Consider the following 18,126-nt stretch of genomic DNA (forward strand, 5'->3'; position numbering starts at 1 on the left):
CCCCCTTACATCAGGCTCCCCAGAGAGCCTCCTCCTTACATCAGAGTCCCCAGAGAGCATCCCCCTTGCATCAAGGTCCCCAGAGACCCCCCCCTTGCAACAGGGTCCCCAGAGAGCCTCCTCCTTACATCGGAGTCCCCAGAGAGCCTCCCCCTTGCATCAGGGTCCCCAGAGAGCCCCCCACTTACATCAGGGTCCCCAGAGAGCCCCCCTTACATCAGGGTTCCCAGAGAGCCTCCCTCTAAATCAGAGTCCCAAGAGAGCCTCCCCCTTACATCAGAGTCCCCAGAGAGCCTCCCCACTTACATCAGGGTCCCCATAGAACCTCCCCTCCCCTTGGGAACCCCTGCAGAGACTCGGGGCTATGGGCCCCAGATTCAGGGCTATAGCCCCAAAAGCCACCCCCTAGCGACGCCACTGATTGGTAGAGTAGAGTATAGAAGATACGCTGTCCTGCTCTCAGGTGGTGAATAAGTAAAGCACACATTATAGCAGTGCGCAAGTCCTCCTGATTAGCAGCAGCTATATCATGTTCAACATACCAATACAGACAGCAGAAGACATTGAAGGCTCACCAGCAGGGGTGGGCAGGAGGGGCGGTTACCCTGGGCGCAATGGTTTATTGCAGGGATGAGGGTGCCCTGACCCTAACCTTAAGAGAGGTGGGGGGGATATTTTGGCATCTTTGCCCTGGATGACCTTGTCCCGGAACTGCTCACCAGGGTGTGTGAGAAAAAGTGCAGGCTGCTGAAGAGATAGAATAGATATTGTTATTACCAATATTGTTGTGTCCTGTAGTCTGGGAGGCAACATAGCTATAGAGTACTTTATTTACAAGTTCAAGCATTAATGAATTTATTATAGCAGGAGTAGACTTCTACAGAGTATAATGTGTATTATACATATAACAACTGTAAGTAGTGACATCTACAGGACAGAGGTATGAAAACAGCACCAAACTAAATCTATGCAGTCAAACCAATATGTAGTACCCCTGATCCCCAGACCAGATGTATCTCAGAAGCAGGGTGGCTTAGCATTTCACCTCAGGTTCTGGTCCTCTGCAATAGTGGAGCAATGTTAACAGATGATCGTCAGTAACATTTTGATGCAAGAAATTTTGTTTTTCCATTTACAAACTTTTTTTATTAGAAAGTTACAAAAGGTGGTACATGAAATTTGAAATATTATAACTAATATTTAATATTATTATTATTATTATTATTATTATTAATATAACTTTGAAATATCATCATAACATCTTAGTACAGAAGTTTGTCAAGAATTGTAAAACATGACCAAGATTGTCCAGTAGAAATGGAGTTTTTATTGACTCTCACTCAATACTCCTGGAAGAAGGCAATTAAGGCAAAGGACACCCGTGGACTTAGCAGACTCCAAATGAGGGAAAAAACTATGTACAGTCTTCACAGATAGAGAACCTTCAGGCCAACACAGCAATCTGTGAAATCAGCTCCTGACTGTAAGACATCTGTTGGTTCAGCTACCAACACACGGGGTGGGGGGGCACCACATTTTAGTCAAGGACCAAGCTTTTCCCAGCTTCTCAGGTTCCACAATTAGGCTTAATTTCCTCCATTGTACTGGGATCCCCTTGCTCAGCATAGTAGGCCCCACATCTAGGCCTCTGTCCAGGCAGCCTAAGAGGATCAGACAGCCATCTACATTCCTCCTCTATGCAGGAGGCCTGGGCGCCGACTGACCTCCCAAGGTCACTCTTGCAAATGTATACCTTCTTTCAGGCAGTCCTACTCGTAATAATCCAACTAGTGATTGGCCAGAGAGTTACAAATATTCCTAACTCTGACTAGTGCAGCCTTCCATACTAATGCTAGGGACACTCCCCAGCAGTAGGCAGAAGCAATCGATACCCAGAGCCCTGGAGAGACCCAAGAAAGCTAAAATATCATTCAATCCATGTCAGGCTGACTACAAGTCTATCAAATACTACATGTAAATAGACACTCTTGCTTAAGGCAGGATAACACATATGTATTGTGGTGGTGTACTACCCCACCAGTGTTTGGACGCAGGATTCTCAACCAGGCAGGTTGAGGGGCTCCAGTTTATTTGCTTATTTGGGAGGAAACTGGCTTTTCATTTTCCTCATTGTCTACTAAAATCCACGTTGGGACCTGAAGCCCAGGGATTTTGTAGCGATCCGGGTGGGATGAAATCCCCAGTCCTGGGTCCGGGTTTTTAGATCCACCAGCATACTGACTGGTCAGGTGTGTGCTGGCCTATTTGTAGACACCTGACCATGGTTCTGGGCTCCACCCTCCCGAGGAGTCCAGACAAGCAAGGGAGAAGTGTGTATGTCTGCACAGTTCTGTTTGTCAGAGCAGACAGAGGGTCCAAGCCTGTGGACTGGAACAGCAAGGAAGCTGGGAAAGAGTGCTGAGGTACAGGAACTCCGTTCTAAAGTCAAGAGGGCTGAAGCAAAGCCTGAGCAGCAGAGCTGACCAGAGAGCCAGGTGCCTTGTTATTTTTCCTTTATTACTGCTGTGAAATTGAAACCCCTGCGTGGGAATTCTGGATTGACATTTTCTTTCTTTAATAAAAGTGGGCCTACAAGCCCTTAAAACGGCATATCTGGTGTGGACTCCGCTCACTGGTAGGCGCTACACTAAGCTAAAGAACCCCCAATGTTACAGTATATATATCAACTCAGAGTTTATTCGGAGTAAGAATAAACAAGAACTCTGGAATGGAGAAAGGAAAAAGAACAGTGCCCTCTAAGTGCAGTATACAGGCTGGTTTAATCAATAAAAAATGGTTTAAAAACACTCACAAAGGTGAAGAAACAAAACGTTTTCGTTTCTGCAAAGGTCACTAGTTGGCAGCACAATACAGAATAACACTATTAAAAAAGAACAAAAAATAAATTGCTAGTAATAAACCACATAGCACAGTTCAGTCTAATGAAAATACAGATACTTGTGGTTCTTTGGTAGGGGGGACCCACCTCTCTCACAAGGAAGCTAGGTATCCCAGCTGGTTAAGCACAGGATCCTCTGCACAGGCTCCACAGGAGTCCTACAGACGGGTGTACAAGGAGGCAGCTGAAGAGTTCTACGCCAGCTAGCACAGTGCCCACACGGCGACTGAGGCTTTAGATAAAGCTGTGTGCTGTTGTGCTCTTATCCGGTGGCCCATACCTCAGAGAAAATGGAGGACCCCCATCTGGTGACAGCTAACATACCTGAGAGAAGGAAACTGTGTAATTTATTTCCTCTGGGAGTGTCCAGAAACCCTGGGAATTGTGGCCTGCCCCCACTGCTGAACAAGGTGGGTAAAGAGGAACTCCACCGCAGAGCTCTCCAGATTCCTGGAGACTAGGCAGAGTTAATACAACTTCTTCTAATTTTCAAATCTCATTGAACCCAATTGAAAATAAGCGTCACTTCTTTGAAAATAAGCATCCCTATCCTGCTATTTTGGTTTTGCGATTGATCCTTTATCCAAGTGACCAGATTATTTTACATGCAGGTTTCTGAGAGATCTATCGGTAACTTTAGAACCTAACATCAGAATATCAGACATTTGGTTTCTTTTCCCAAGAAGACATGGACAACTGTCTCACTGTAACCAGTGTGGCTGTGTTGATTGTTTTGGTCTGTTCTATGTTTCATTAATTGCAGGATTGACTGCTGTCCATGATTAGTCCAGAAAGCTCTGGAAATTAGTGAGCAGGAATAGACAGAGTAGCGGGTCTTTTTCGTTAGCTCACAGCCTAGGGGGGGGGCTGCTTGCCCCCTTAGGCTATCCTGCCATGCACCTGCAGCCACAGAAAGCTGCCTGAGGGACTGTCATCTGAGGATCTATTCTGGTATCACAGGGAAAAAGGGTCGCAAGGATATTGGAAAAAGGCAACCCGTGGCAGCTGGTGCTCAAAATTTTTTGGGGGGCGCAAACAAACTGAAAATTGCAGACTCACTGTTGCCCATCAAATGCAGCCACTGTGCCCATCAATTGCAGCGCCAGTGCCATCAAAGCAGCCACTGTTCCCATCAAACGCAGCCACTGTGCCCATCAAACGCAGCCAATGTGCCATCAAATGCAGCCACTGTGCCATCAAATGCTGCCATTGTGCCATCAAATGCTGCCACTGTGCCCATCAATTGCAGCCACTGTGCCCATCAAATGCTGCCATTGTGCCATCAAATGCCGCCACTGTGCCCATCAATTGCAGCCACTGTGCCCATCAAATGCTGCCACTTTGCTCATCAAATGCTGACACTGTGCCCATCAAATGCAGCCCGCTCGCCATCTGCCCGGCACTTACCCTATCTCAGTGGTGGTCAAGCAGCTGGTGACGGCGGCCAGCTGTGGGACCTTGCAACGGCGAGCTGTGTCCACCATGCGTCTCCTCCGCTACTCCTGATAGGCGTCCAAAAGCAGCGCCTGTCTTTTGTGCCAGTCAGGGGATGAATATCAGACCCGTGCTACCTGATTGGCGGAGAGGCAGTTCAGTGTTAGGAAAGTGAATATTCATTTGCTTTTCTAACACACCTGGGTCGAGCAATCTACTAAGTGGCTCCTTCGGGGGTAGTCCTACATGTCAAAAAGAATTCCCTGTTCTAACCAGGAACTCTCATGACTCTGTGGTGCCTAGGGTTTCTGCCTTGTTGGTATTTTGCAGGCCTAGTTAGAAAAAATGGGACTTTATATTATTGTTATTATTAGAGCCCATTCACACCAGGCACTCCACAAAGGTGTACTTAACGCACATTACTTTGCATGTTAACATATGTTGCATTAAGGCAGCCAATTCATTGGAATGGCCTGCATAACGTTCCTCCTAGCTGCCTAGTGCAGCGCATTGCAAAACACAGTACTGCGTTACCTTGAGTTTACAGTGAGGTGTAACTCAGGTGCGTTGTTAAAGTGTATTCCAACAACCATTACCGTTGGTCTGGACTGGCCCCTAGGAAAGAGATCATTTTTGTCTAGAAAATGTTCAACCTTAGTGGCGCCTCCTTGTGTAAGCAGAAGTTACTGCTTTGCTTGTTATCCAAGGGAGCCTGAATACCCCTCACAGTTCTCTTCTATTACTTTGCCTGCACTGCAGTTTGTGGACAGGAAAACCTGTCATCAAAGTTATTGTTCACTGATCTGGAACAAGGGAGTAACTTACCCGCTATGACTGACTTTTTTGGTCTGCATGCTTGATATGTGTTTGTGACTCCAAAAGTACTGAAGCAAGAGGCAGCCAGGCAACTACCATTTTGAAAAGAAGGTCAGCAATTGTAGCATATGTACTGTATTTTTCTCATGAAAGGTTTATTTAGAGATTGTCCGGTGGACAGATTCTCCCACCTGAGCTGTGGATCTCTGCAGCTCCTCCAGAGTTACCATGGGCCTCTTGGCTGCTTCTCTGATTAATGCTCTCCTTGCCCGGCCTGTCAGTTTAGGTGGATGGCCATGTATTGGTAGGTTTGTAGTTGTTCCATACTCCTTTCCATTTTCGGATGATGGATTGAACAGTGCTCTGTGAGATGTTCAAAGCTTGGGATATTTTTTTATAAAATAATCCTGCTTTAAACTTCTCCACAACTTTATCCCTGACCTGTCTAGTGTGTTCCTTGGCCTTCATGATGCTGTTTACTAAGGTTCTCTAACAAACCTCCAAGGGCTTCACAGAATAGCCGTATTTATAATGAGATTAAATTATACACAGGTGGACTCTATTTACTAATTAGGTGACTTCTGAAGGCAATTGGTTCCAAAGATGGTTCATTTGGTCAGTTGCTTTCTAAGCTGTGCACACAAAATGATTTCTGCCCTTTTTGACCAGTTTTATCAAAATTGATCTGATCATTTCTCCTCTAAAGTCTCTTTCCACATACACGCAATGGGGGAGATTTACTTAAACTGGTGAACAAAAAAACTGGTGCAACTGTGCAGAGTAATCAATCAATCGCTATCTAATTAAAGTTTGTGCAACTAAGTTGTGCCAATAAAACCTAGAAGCTGATTGGTTACTATGCACAGCTGCATCAGATTCAGTGTGCACCCATTTTAGTAAATCCCCCCCACTGTTGCACAACTGAATCAGTATTTTTTATACTGTGTGATAGCGTATATGCATTTCTGGATACGTTTTGATCAGAAAATGACAATATATCAGTACAGCTTGCTTGGCATAACACAGCCTGTGTTCTTTCTTCCTCTCTCGAGTGCTCAGAGTAAATGGTGTGTATTTTAATGAAAGAACTGATGGACTGTTCCCTATTGAATTTTTATTAGGTAATGCAGCTATTAGGAAAGATGGAAACTTCAATTTTTGAGCAGAACAACAAAGTGAAGAGTGCCCAGGGGGAGCAGCGCCATGAGATCCAACTTCTAGATCTCAAGTATGTATTTTAATTACATTAATGCAGCTCCAAGAAGAAAATTGCCTTTAGCCTAATGACAAGCTTGGCATAAAATAAGAGACTAAATCAATACAGAGTTAAGAAGTAAAACTTGGGAATCACTATGACAACTTGATCGCTTACTGTTTTATTGAATTAGAAGAACGTGTTATAATGTGTCTGGTGGAATTATTCAGTATTTAAAGTAATCTTGTCTTTAACCTGGGCAAATCAGACTGAGCTTTTGATGAATAAAGTATACCATATAAACCAGGAAACCTTCACTAAAAATTGCTTAAAAAAACATAAATCCAAGATAAAAGTAACTAAAGTTATATGCAAATCATAATTTCCTGTAAAAGTAGCGCTTGGCCTGCCCCCTGCTGCCTTTGAGGCTTCCTTGTTTGCCAGTCAGCTTTACTAATACATTGTAAAAATGTGACTGTAACTTCAGCTGCCGATATCTCTACTGATAGTTTAGACGTGTTTTTTTTTTTTTTAATAAAGATTCATATTTTTTTCATGATTTGTAGAGTCTGAGTTGCTCATGTTTGTGACGGTTTAATTAGGTTACTTGCAGACTGGGGCAGTCGGGCATCGGCGGTAAAGCGGCGCTATTTTTAGTGCCGCTTTACCGTTGTTTTAGCGGCGCTATTTGGCCGCTAGCGGGGCAGTTTTAACCCCCACTAATGGCCGAAAAAGGGTTAAAACCGTTGGCAAAGCGCCGCTGCATCGGCGCTTTGCCGGCGGTTTGACGGCGCTGTCCCATTGTTTTCAGTGGGCAAGGACGCTTTAGGAGCGGTGTATACACCGCTCCTACAGTGCTGCAAAGATGTGGCTTGCAGGACTTTTTTTTACTGTCCTGCAAGCGCACCGCTCCAGTGTGAAAGCACTCGGGCTTTCACACTGGAGAGACAGGAGAGGCTCTTTACAGGCACTATGAAGGCGCTATTTGTAGTACTGTAGTGGCTGTAAAGCGTCTCAGTGTGAAATTAGCCTTATTATCTTTTGCAGGATTTCATGTGTGCTACATGCTACAGTCTTAATAGGTATAAATACATTCTAGACCAGGGGTCTGAACAAAGGGCCAGTTTACTGTCCTTCAAAATTTAGGGGGGGCTGGACTGTGGACAGTGGGAGAAGAAAATGGCCTGGCGTCAGTGGGAGTAAACACTGCCCCGTCATTGCTATCAGTGGGAGGAGTAGTGCCCCATTATTGGTTTCATTGGGAGGAATAGTGCCCCATCATTGACAACAATGGGAGGAATAGTGCCCCATGGTTGGCTCCAGTGAGAGGACTAGTACCACATCATCAGTGGCAAGAACTATGCCTCAGCCCGGGTTCACACCTATGCGAATTAGATGTGCGTTTCCGCACATCTAATTCGCATAGCAGGAGAATGTGACTGGCTCCCTATGGAGCCGGTTCACATATCTCCGGGGCGGCTGCGGTGCGCACTGCACAAAAACGCTGTGCGTCTTTGGCTCCGTTTCAGGGCCGAATTCAGGCATAGAATCGGCCCTGATTCGTCCCTGAAACGGGGGACAGGGACGCACAGCGCTCCTGTGCGATCCGCAGCGCATTATAGTGTGAACCCGGGCTCACTGTTGCTGATAGTGGGGAGAATATTGCCCCAAGGGCCAGATAAAAGTGGGCTAAGGTCTGCATCCGGCCCCCAGGCTACAGTTTGGAGACCACTGCTGTAGACTGAAAAGACTGTTTGGATTATACCAGTGGGGCTCACTCACAGCAAGTGTACCTGGAAATGAATTACAGTTAAAAGTTTGGTTTGTTAATATTAAATTACACACAGGTGGAATCTATTTACTAATTAGGTGACTTCTGAAGGCAGTTGGTTCCGCTAGATTTTAGTTAGGGGTATCAGAGTAAAGGGGGCTGAATACAAATGCACGCCACACTTTTCACATATTTATTTGTAAAACATTTTGAAAACCATTTATCATTTTCCTTCCACTTCACAATTATGTGCCACTTTGTGTTGGTCTATCACATAAAAGTCTAATAAAATACACTTACAAAATACAAAATGTGGAGAATTTCAAGGGGTATGAATACTTATTCAAGGCACTGTAGGATCCATGGTGAAGTGAAGTGGAAGCTGCAGTATTGTTAAGTCATGGTGAAGAAGTTATGGGAATATTGTACAGAATCCAGACTGGTTACAAATCCTGATACTCCATTCCTTAATCTATGCATTAACCAATAATACAACATTGGGCAGATCTGAAGAAATGCAGAATGCTTCTTCCACCTAAAATAGTGTCATTATCAATAGTGCTACTAAAGTAGATCTACAGCCTTCTTCAGACTTTTGTGGTCCACTGTGGAGCATTACTGCATGCATGGTATTTTTTTAAATAAAACAGACTATTTTTTAAATGGGCTGTCAGTGCATGGCAATGGGCCACAAAACTGACCTGCAGCATTTTTTTAACGCAGTATGGGTCTGTTGCCACCTACTGTACTTGTGTGTTGGGGTGACATTCCAATCTAAATCAATGACAATGCACAACACAAAGGGTGTTTTACAGTGCATTACAGCTATGTATAGGTCTAAAGTGGCCCTAAAGGTGCAAGCTCCATGGCTGCTACCCTCATTCCTATTTGCCAGCTTAGTGAGATCACTAGTACAGAACAAGCACGCAGTTCGGGGTAAGCATACCTACTGTAGGTCAGTGATTCACTGGGTAAGTGAAACAAGGATGAGGATGATAGTTTCAGAATATCTACTATTTAAAACAAATCAGCAGTGGCAACGTTAATATTGAAGTGATATCTGAGCCTGCAACATTACTAAGAAATCCTGTAAGTACTCAAGAATACATGATGCTAATTTTGTTATGTTGCTGATTATGTTTCTTTTTCTCAGACTTGGTGGTATTTTTGATGACATTCAAGGACAAATTCAAAATCAGCACAAATGGGCTGCATCTCAGCTAGACAGGCTAGCTGAAGAACAGACTAAGCATATTCAGCAACATCTTAATAATCTCCAGGAAAAAATGGTGAGTGGCATTAATTGATTGTTTCTTAAGAATGCTAAGCAGATTGAGAAGCATTTTCCTTCTTAAGAAAAATTATGATATAAGGTATTTTTAAAGTTTCACTCATTTGCATATGGATGAAAGCCTGCTGGGGTCATCTCCTGGAGAATCCACAAGAGAGCTCTCAATGCCAAAGTTTCCAGGGTTGTCACACTCCCAATAACCTGGAATCATTTAAGTAAAATCTAAAACTCAACTAAAAAGTGAGGTACCTGGCAATGCTGCAGAAGATAGCGACTCCTTGGAACTAAGGTGTAACTCAGTGTTTCTCAACCTTTTTTCAGTCATGTCACCCTTTCAAATTCTGCATCTCGAAGTACCCCATTTTAAAATGACACTAGTAGTTTAAGATAATGCAGCAACATCCACACACGTAGGACACCCAACATTAGAGGTGATTTATTCTTCCAAAGCAAATACACCTTTGCACACTGCTACTGACTAGTATTCCAGAGTTTCCCATCTCCCTCAGCTTATCCCCCCTCCTTCAGCTAATGTGACACCAGTGCTGATGGAGAGGGGCAGGGAAGGAGCAAACAAGGATGTTGTATAGGTGCCCTTATCGACCAATGACATCATTGGTTGTTAGGACACCAGGGGCTAGAAGGTTACAATGGTGCACAATGTGGCTTTCTGTAACTAAAAGGTAGGCTCAATTTTTAGCCATTTTCCTAAGGCATCCCTGAAGAAACCTGAAGGTACCCTGATCGAAAAGGGCTGGTGTAGATGTCCCTCTACTGAAATCCATAACATGTACAAAGCCATTGGGTGATCCATGTCTTTAGAGGCTTACTGTAATGTTAAAGTATTCCCAATAGAGGATGACAATCTTTTCATTTATATGTACAATGCCACATAACACTGGTAACTATTTCTGTTTACAGTACATAGGTGATGGCAACTCTATAGAGAAAGTACAAACTTGAATAAATATGAGAGAAAAACCAGTCAGCATGATTAGAAGTGATACACGTGTGCTGTTATATGGGATGATTCAATAGATGCTTTAAGTGTACCCAAAGTCAAAGCTGCTTTTCATTTTGGATAGAGTAAGGGAGGGTTATAACCCATTCCAGTTTCTTCTTGTCATCTGTGTATCATTTGGGAGCTTTCTCTTCACTTCCTGCCTCATAACCAAAACAGGAAGTGAGAGGAAATCCCTCCAAAGTGAGGGAATCTTTATGTGTCCACAGGGTCACCAGAGCTAGTGTCCCCATTAGCAGATTTCCCCTCTATTAGTGTTCTGATGTCAATGTAAAATTGTACTTTTTCTTTTCACTTTTGATGATAATGGTAAAAAAACAAATAGAGAGGGTTAATCTCTCTAACAGGGGCACAGACGGCAAGAAAAACTGACACGTGTTCCAATTCCTCTCTACTCTGTCCAAAACTAAAAAAAAAGTTTAGTTCTTAGTTACACTTTAAGACCTGACAGCACTTCATCTACCATTTGTGATAAGTTTAGAAACGGCAAAACAGGAACCCTCCAGCTGGACTTTAAAAGGCAATGACTCCAAAAATTGTGTATGTAGACAATAGATATAAAAATGAATATACGTTTAATAGTAAAAATTCTAAAAACATAGATACACGGAAAATTTGTATCACAAGTTTACAAGTTCAATAGTATGTATCCACATGAGATCATAGAAAACCACCTATTTTTACATCAATCTTGTGCAAATGTATAGAGTGAAACTCTACGCATTTCAAGATTATGCGTCATTCCTCTTCATCAGGAGCAAGTGGTATAAAGGGTTTATGATATCTACAATTCAAAAAATACGAGTACAAAATATAAGTATACAACTATTTTGAAAACAAACAAATTCTTCAGTGAAAAAACAGGCACTTGATTACAGTTTGAAAAACATGTCTTCTAACCAGAGATATAGAAGCAGGTATCTTGGATACGAAGAAAGGATTGAAAACAACAAACAAGGAAAGAAATTTGTGATGAGTTACAATGTGGTCTTTTAAAACCCATCAAGGAACCTATGGAAATAAAACGTATCACTTCCAAATACACAGAAAGTGATAATACAGGAATTTATAGCATTAAATTGACATCATCTGTAATTGTTTACAATGGGTAAATGCACTTTCTTTAATTGACAATTTATTAAACGTACATCCTGATCTTTTCATTACACATTTCTGGGAACAAATAATTGTTATTACAATCCAGCTGAAAAGCTGCTGTATTCTAGCAGATTAAAATTGCTTTGTTCATGATGAATTACAAATATTATTATTTCAGTAAGTGCATTGTTTTAATTTACAGTACATTGGAAATGCCATTGCCTAAATACAACTCCTTAGCAAATGTAATAGTCTGAAATTCCAGGCATTTGAAATGAAGCAATTAAGGCAAACTCAGGAAAGTGCATCTCGGCTTTCTGTCTCATAAATTGGCAGACACTTCAACAGTGAGTCTCCAGGAGGAGAAGCTTTAAGACATAGACTCCAATGTATAATGCCAGAAGATAGTGGAAATATAGTTCACCTTAAAGTGGAACTTCACTCTCTCAATCAACATTAATCAACTATTTTCAATCCTCATGTTGCATTAGTAAATGGATAGGAAAGTATATCATTTGTTTTTGTTTTAAACTTTTGTTTTACATTTCTTCAGTTAATTCCTTGTTTCTAAGCATAGGCAAATGATGGCATACATCGCAGGGTCTCCAGGAGGGGAAGAGGGTTTTTCTCAGCTAAGCACCCCACCCCCCCATCTGCATGCCTGAACTAAGGGCAGATGGATTCCAGGAAGTAAATATTCCATAAATCATCTGCCCTTAGTCACCATGGCCAAAAATGCCTGGAAGCTTTTTAAAGTGATTTCTTAGCAAAATAAAACATGGAGAAATGGATGGATGTGGATAGATGGGAGAGTTTGCTTTGAATGTTAAAAAATAATTAAATGGTATTTTAGGTTTGTAGTGCTCAGATACAGTATAGTTCCACTTTAAAGATGAACACCAATAAAAAACAAAAAAACAAGAAATGCAGTGATGTACTAATAACAGGTGGGATGCTCTAGTGCAGGGGGGTGGGGGTCGTAAAAGTTGTATAGGGGGGGATTCTGAAGGAAAAGGAAAGGTGCAGCACAGAGGGGGTCCCGGAGGGAGGAGAAGTGCAGTACAAGGAGCAAGCTAAAGAGACACAGACTGGAGGCAAAGGTTAAAGGGGGAAGAGAGGCTAAGTATATGCAGTGGCGTCACTAGGGTTGGTGTCATCTGGTGCGGTAAAACATGGTGTCACCCCCCCTCCTATCTAAGCTGCCCAGCACCCTGCATGTAGCGCACGGTCATGGGACGCACCCCAAACTGGCCCCTGTAAATTATAGTGTAGGGTGATATAGTGGCAGGTTAGGGTAGTATAGGGTGGTATAGTGGAGGTTGGAGTGGTATAGGTGCAGGTTGGGGTGGTATAGGGCAGGTTGTGGTGCTATAGTGGCAGGTTGGGGTGGTATATTGGAGGTTAGGGTGGTATATTGGCAGATTGGGGTGGTACAGGGCAGGTTGGGGTGATACAGGGCAGGTTGGAGTGGTAAAAGGCAAGTTGGGGTGGTACAGGGCAGGTTGGGGTGGTACAGGGCAGGTTCGTGTGGCACATGGCAGGTTGGGGTGGTATAGGGCAGGTTAGGATGGCACAGGGCAGGATGGAGCGGCACAGGGCAGGTTGGAGCGGCATAGGGCAGGTTGGAGTGGTACAGGACAGGTTGGGGTGGTACAGGGCAGGTTGGAGTGGTATAGGGCAGGTTGGGGTGGCACAGGGCAGGTTGGAGTGGCACAGGACAAGTTGGGATGGTACAGGGCAGGTTAGGGTGGCACAGGGCAGGTTGGAGTGGTATAGGGCAGGTTGGGGTGGTACAAGGCAGGTTGGGGTGGTATAGGGCAGGTTGGGGTGGCACAGGGCAGGTTGGGGTGGCACAGGACAAGTTGGGGTGGTACAGGGCAGGTTGGAGTGGTATAGGGCAGGTTGGGGTGACACAGGGCAGGTTGGAGTAGCACAGGGCATGTTGGGGTGGCACAGGGCATGTTGGGGTGGCACAGGGCAGGTTGAGGTGGTACAGGGCAGGTTGGGGTGGTATAGTTCAGGTGTGGGAGGCACAGGGAAGGTTGGAGTGGTATAGGGCAGGTTGGGGTGGTACAGGGTAGGTTGCGGTGGTACAGGGCAGGTTTAAGTGGTATAGGGCAGGTTGAGGTGGCACAGGGCAGGTTGAAATGGCACAGGACAAGTTAGGGTGGTACAGGGCAGGTTAGGGTGGCACAGGGCAGGTTGGAGTGGCATAGGGCATGTTGGGGTGGCACAGGGCATGTTGGGGTGGCACAGGGCAGGTTAGGTTGGTATAGGGCATGTTGGGGTGGCACAGGGCATGTTGGGGTGGCACAGGGCAGGTTAGGTTGGTATAGGGCAGGTTTTAACGTAACACAGGGCAGGTTGGGGTAGTATAGAACAGGTTGAGGTGGCACAGGGCAGGTTAGGACTCTATGCAGTGAGAGTGTGCTGTGCAGTAACTTACAGCATGCCTCATTCCTGCAGATGAAGACTTGGGCGGGTGTCCTGTGTCCTGGCCTCTATCTCCTTCAGCTGCAGGATCAGCCAGTGTGAAGAGGTCTGTGGGAGGAGTGGAGGAGGCGGCGGGGCCACACCCCCAGCTCCGCCCACCAGCTTCAGCTGCCTCGGAGATATTGGAGATCTCCGAGTGACAGCTTAACCTGAAGGGGGAGTGTTATAGGCAGCTTCCCCCGCACTGCTGGATGCCCTGCTCGCACCACTCTGAGGCAATCTATAGTAGTGTTTAGCGGCGGCCCCGGTGTCACCCCTCTGGCGGGTGTCACCTGGTGCGGGCCGCACCCCCATAGCAACGCCACTGAGTATATGAGGGAGGCTGGATGTGGAGATAAACATAATACAGGGGCATGCGTGAGAGGAAGATACGCATAGTACAGGGCAGACACGGGGGGCGGGAAAGGAAAGGTGATTTACAGTAGACCAAGAATTGTGCAGTACTATTAACCGCTTCCCGACCGCCTCACGCAGATATACTGCGGCAAAAGGGCACGTACAGGCAGATTAACGTACCTGTACGTTGCCCTTTAAGAGGCGGCTTGCGGGCACATACGCGTGCGCCCACCGGGAGCTCCATGAGTGTGATCGTAGGTCACGCAGACTCGATGTCAGTGGGGATACCCTTGATTGTCTCACGGAGAGGAAGAACGGGGAAATGCTGATGTAAACAAGCATCTCCCCGTTATGCCTACTGACAGGACACTGATCAGTGCTCCCTGTAATCGGGAGCGGTGATCAGTGTCATGTCACAAATAGCCCATCCCCTCCACCGTTAGAATCACTCCCTAGGACACACTTAATCCCTACAGCGCCACCTAGTGGTTAACCCCTTCACAGCCAGTCACATTTACACAGTAATCAATGCATTTTTAATCGTACTTATGGCTGTATAAATGTGAATGGTCCCTAAATAGCGCCAAAAGTGTCCGATCTGTCCGCCATAATGTTGCAGTCACTATAAAAATCGCAGATAGCCGCCATTAATAGTAAAAAAAAATAATTATTAATAAAAATGCCATAAAACTATCCCCTATTTTGTAGATGCTATAACTTTTGTGCAAACCAATCAATAAACGCTTATTGCGATTTTTTTTAACCAAAAATATGTAGAAGAATACGTATCGGCCTAAACTGAGGAAAAAAAATTTTTTTATAGATTTTTTTGGGGATAATAATTACAGCAAAAAAGTAAAAAATATAGCTTTTTTCAAAATTGTCGCTCTTTTTTTGTTTATAGGGCAAAAAATAAAAACTGCAGAGGTGATCAAATACCACCAAAAGAAAGCTCTATTTGTGGGAAAAAGAGGACCTCAATTTTTTTGGGGAGCCACATTGCATGACCGCGCAATTGTCAGTTAAAGCGACGCAGTGCCGAATCGCAAAAAGTGCTCTTGTCTTTGGCTAGTCAAATGGTCCGGGGCTTAAGAGGTTGAACATAAAGGGGAAAAGAGAAAAGCTGTATAGGGGTAATGCAGGAGAGACGGGAGGTGCAATACAGAGGAGAAGCAGGAAGGGGTGGAGAGGCGCAGTACAGGGGAGACATAGGGGGTAGAGGTGCAGTACAGGGGAGACATAGAAGGGAGAGGTGCAGTACAGGGGAGACATAGGAGAGAGAGGTGCAGTACATGGGAGAAATAGGAGGGAGAGGTGCAGAACAGGGGAGACATAGGAGGGAGAGGTGCGGTACAGGGGAGACATAGGAGGGAGAGATGCTCTACAGGGGAGACATAGGAGGGAGAGATGCGGTACAGGGGAGAGATAGGAGGGAGAGGTGCAGTACAGGGGAGACATAGGAGGAAGAGATGCTGTACAGGGGAGTCATAGGAGGGAGAGATGCGGTACAGGGGAGACATAGGAGGGAGAGATGCTGTACAGGGGAGACATAGGAGGGAGAGGTGCAGTACAGGGGAGACATAGGAGGGAGATGTGCAGTACAGGGGAGACATAGGAGGGAGAGATGCTGTACAGGGGAGACATAGGAGGGAGAGGTGCGGTACAGGGGAGACATAGGAGGGAGAGGTGCGGTACAAGGGAGACATAGGAGGGAGAGATGCAGTTCAGGGGAGACATAGGAGGGAGAGATGCGGTACAGGGGAGACATAGGAGGGAGAGATGCGGTACAGGGGAGACATAGAAGGGAGAGATGCGGTTCAGGGGAGACATAGGAGGGAGAGATGCGGTTCAGGGGAGACATAGGAGGGAGAGATGCAGTTCAGGGGAGACATAGGAGGGAGAGATGCTGTACAGGGGAGACATAGGAGGGAGAGATGCTGTACAGGGGAGACATAGGAGGGAGAGGTGCGGTACAGGGGAGACATAGTAGGGAGAGATGCTGTACAGGGGAGGCATAGGAGGGAGAGATGCGGTACAGGGGAGACATAGGAGGGAGAGGTGCGGTACAGGGGAGACATAGGAGGGAGAGATGCTGTACAGGGGAGACATAGGAGGGAGAGGTGCAGTACAGGGGAGACATAGGAGGGAGAGGTGCGGTACAGGGGAGACATAGGAGGGAGAGGTGCGGTACAGGGGAGACATAGAAGGGAGATGTGAGGTACAGGAGAGACATAGGAGGGAGATGTGAGGTACAGGAGAGACATAGGAGGGAGAGATGCTGTACAGGGGAGACATAGGAGGGAGAGATGCGGTACAGGGGAGACATAGGAGGGAGAGATGCGGTACAGGGGAGACATAGGAGGGAGAGATGCGGTACAGGGGAGACATAGGAGGGAGAGATGCGGTACAGGGGAGACATAGGGGGGAGAGATGCGGTACAGGGAAGACATAGGAGGGAGAGATGCGGTTCAGGGGAGACATAGGAGGGAGAGATGCGGTTCAGGGGAGACATAGGAAGGAGAGATGCGGTATGTGGGAGACATATGAGGGAGAGATATGGGGGGGAGTGGTGGTTGCGCTGTGATGGGGAGAGGATAGGAAAGGGGGGGGGGGGGGACTATACTAAACTGGAGTGTATGTAACACACATGCCAAGTAACCCAAAAAAAGGGGGTCTATAACACACAAAATGACAAAAGCCCACTGACTAGTGCCTGTGATGAGTGATTAAAATAACCACTAAATAAGTGTATAGCATGAAGGAAATAGAATGGCATCCAAATAAATAATGCACATAATAAAGGTGCAAACAAGCCAATGAGATAATAGCAAATGGTGAACAATGGGTGAATACAATATTAAGTGCATAGGTGAATAGAGTAATATAAATAGATCCCATTAATAAACATGATAAAAAAACTTAAAACATGTGAAAAAATAAAAAAATATAAAAATATATAAAAAACAATCCCGCCACCAATGTGACACTTCTGAGTAAAGTCCAAAACCACAACAATGGATGTGTCAGGGGTAGAGGGGTGATCTGCGATGGGGGCACCTCAGTGTGCACAGGCCCCTTACCTTACAGCTGTAAGGTATACAGCATAAGTATTAGGCGCCCAGAGGGTGATGGAATCCAGGAAGTTGCAGCAAATGGTATAGCTCACAAATGTAGTGGTATCATATGTGAAGAAAAAAGATGAACAGCATATAGTGTGATACCGTTTGAGAAATAGAAACAGGCAGGCTGAGGGAGGGGGGAAGGGGGGGTTGCACTCACTTGTGACAGATGAGCGCAAACCTCAAACCACGAGTGCCGAACTCGTATAATCCAAAACGCTGGCCAAAGGACCCTCTACCATCTCACTCCTCCTGTGGCTCACCGCCCGTCATACGTCATATAGGCAATGTGGTATCAAGACAAGAAAACCGCATATAGCGTAATCCCGTATAAAACACTTTTATTAACATAAATAAGATCGCTAAAAACTTACACAAGGTGATAGCTGGGGGGTATAAAATTCCGCGAGCACCGTGCTCGTAACATCAGCTGTTGTGTAGGCAACGTCCCGTGCTCCTGACGCGTATCGTCACGTCACGTGACTTCTTCAGAGGAGAGATGCGGTACAGGGGAGACATAGGAGGGAGAGATGCGGTACAGGGAAGTCATAGGAGGGAGAGATGCGGTACAGGGGAGACATAGGAGGGAGAGATGCGGTACAGGGGAGACATAGAAGGGAGAGATGCGGTTCAGGGGAGTCATAGGGGGGAGA

The 18,126-nt window shown here is 45.5% G+C and overlaps 1 protein-coding gene across 1 annotated transcript in view; it reads left to right on the top strand.

The window, feature by feature from the left end:
• FAM81B (family with sequence similarity 81 member B) overlaps window positions 1–18,126 on the top strand; it is an 89,739-nt gene that overhangs the window by 65,971 nt on the left and 5,642 nt on the right. Inside the window, exons 6-7 of the mRNA XM_073624526.1 lie at window positions 6,271–6,377; window positions 9,269–9,404. Of these exons, the coding sequence (XP_073480627.1) occupies window positions 6,271–6,377; window positions 9,269–9,404 (243 nt within the window). The remainder of the gene's footprint in view (window positions 1–6,270; window positions 6,378–9,268; window positions 9,405–18,126) is intronic.

Source organism: Aquarana catesbeiana, linkage group LG01, assembly GCF_042186555.1.
Source record: "Aquarana catesbeiana isolate 2022-GZ linkage group LG01, ASM4218655v1, whole genome shotgun sequence".
Lineage (NCBI taxonomy): Eukaryota > Metazoa > Chordata > Amphibia > Anura > Ranidae > Aquarana > Aquarana catesbeiana.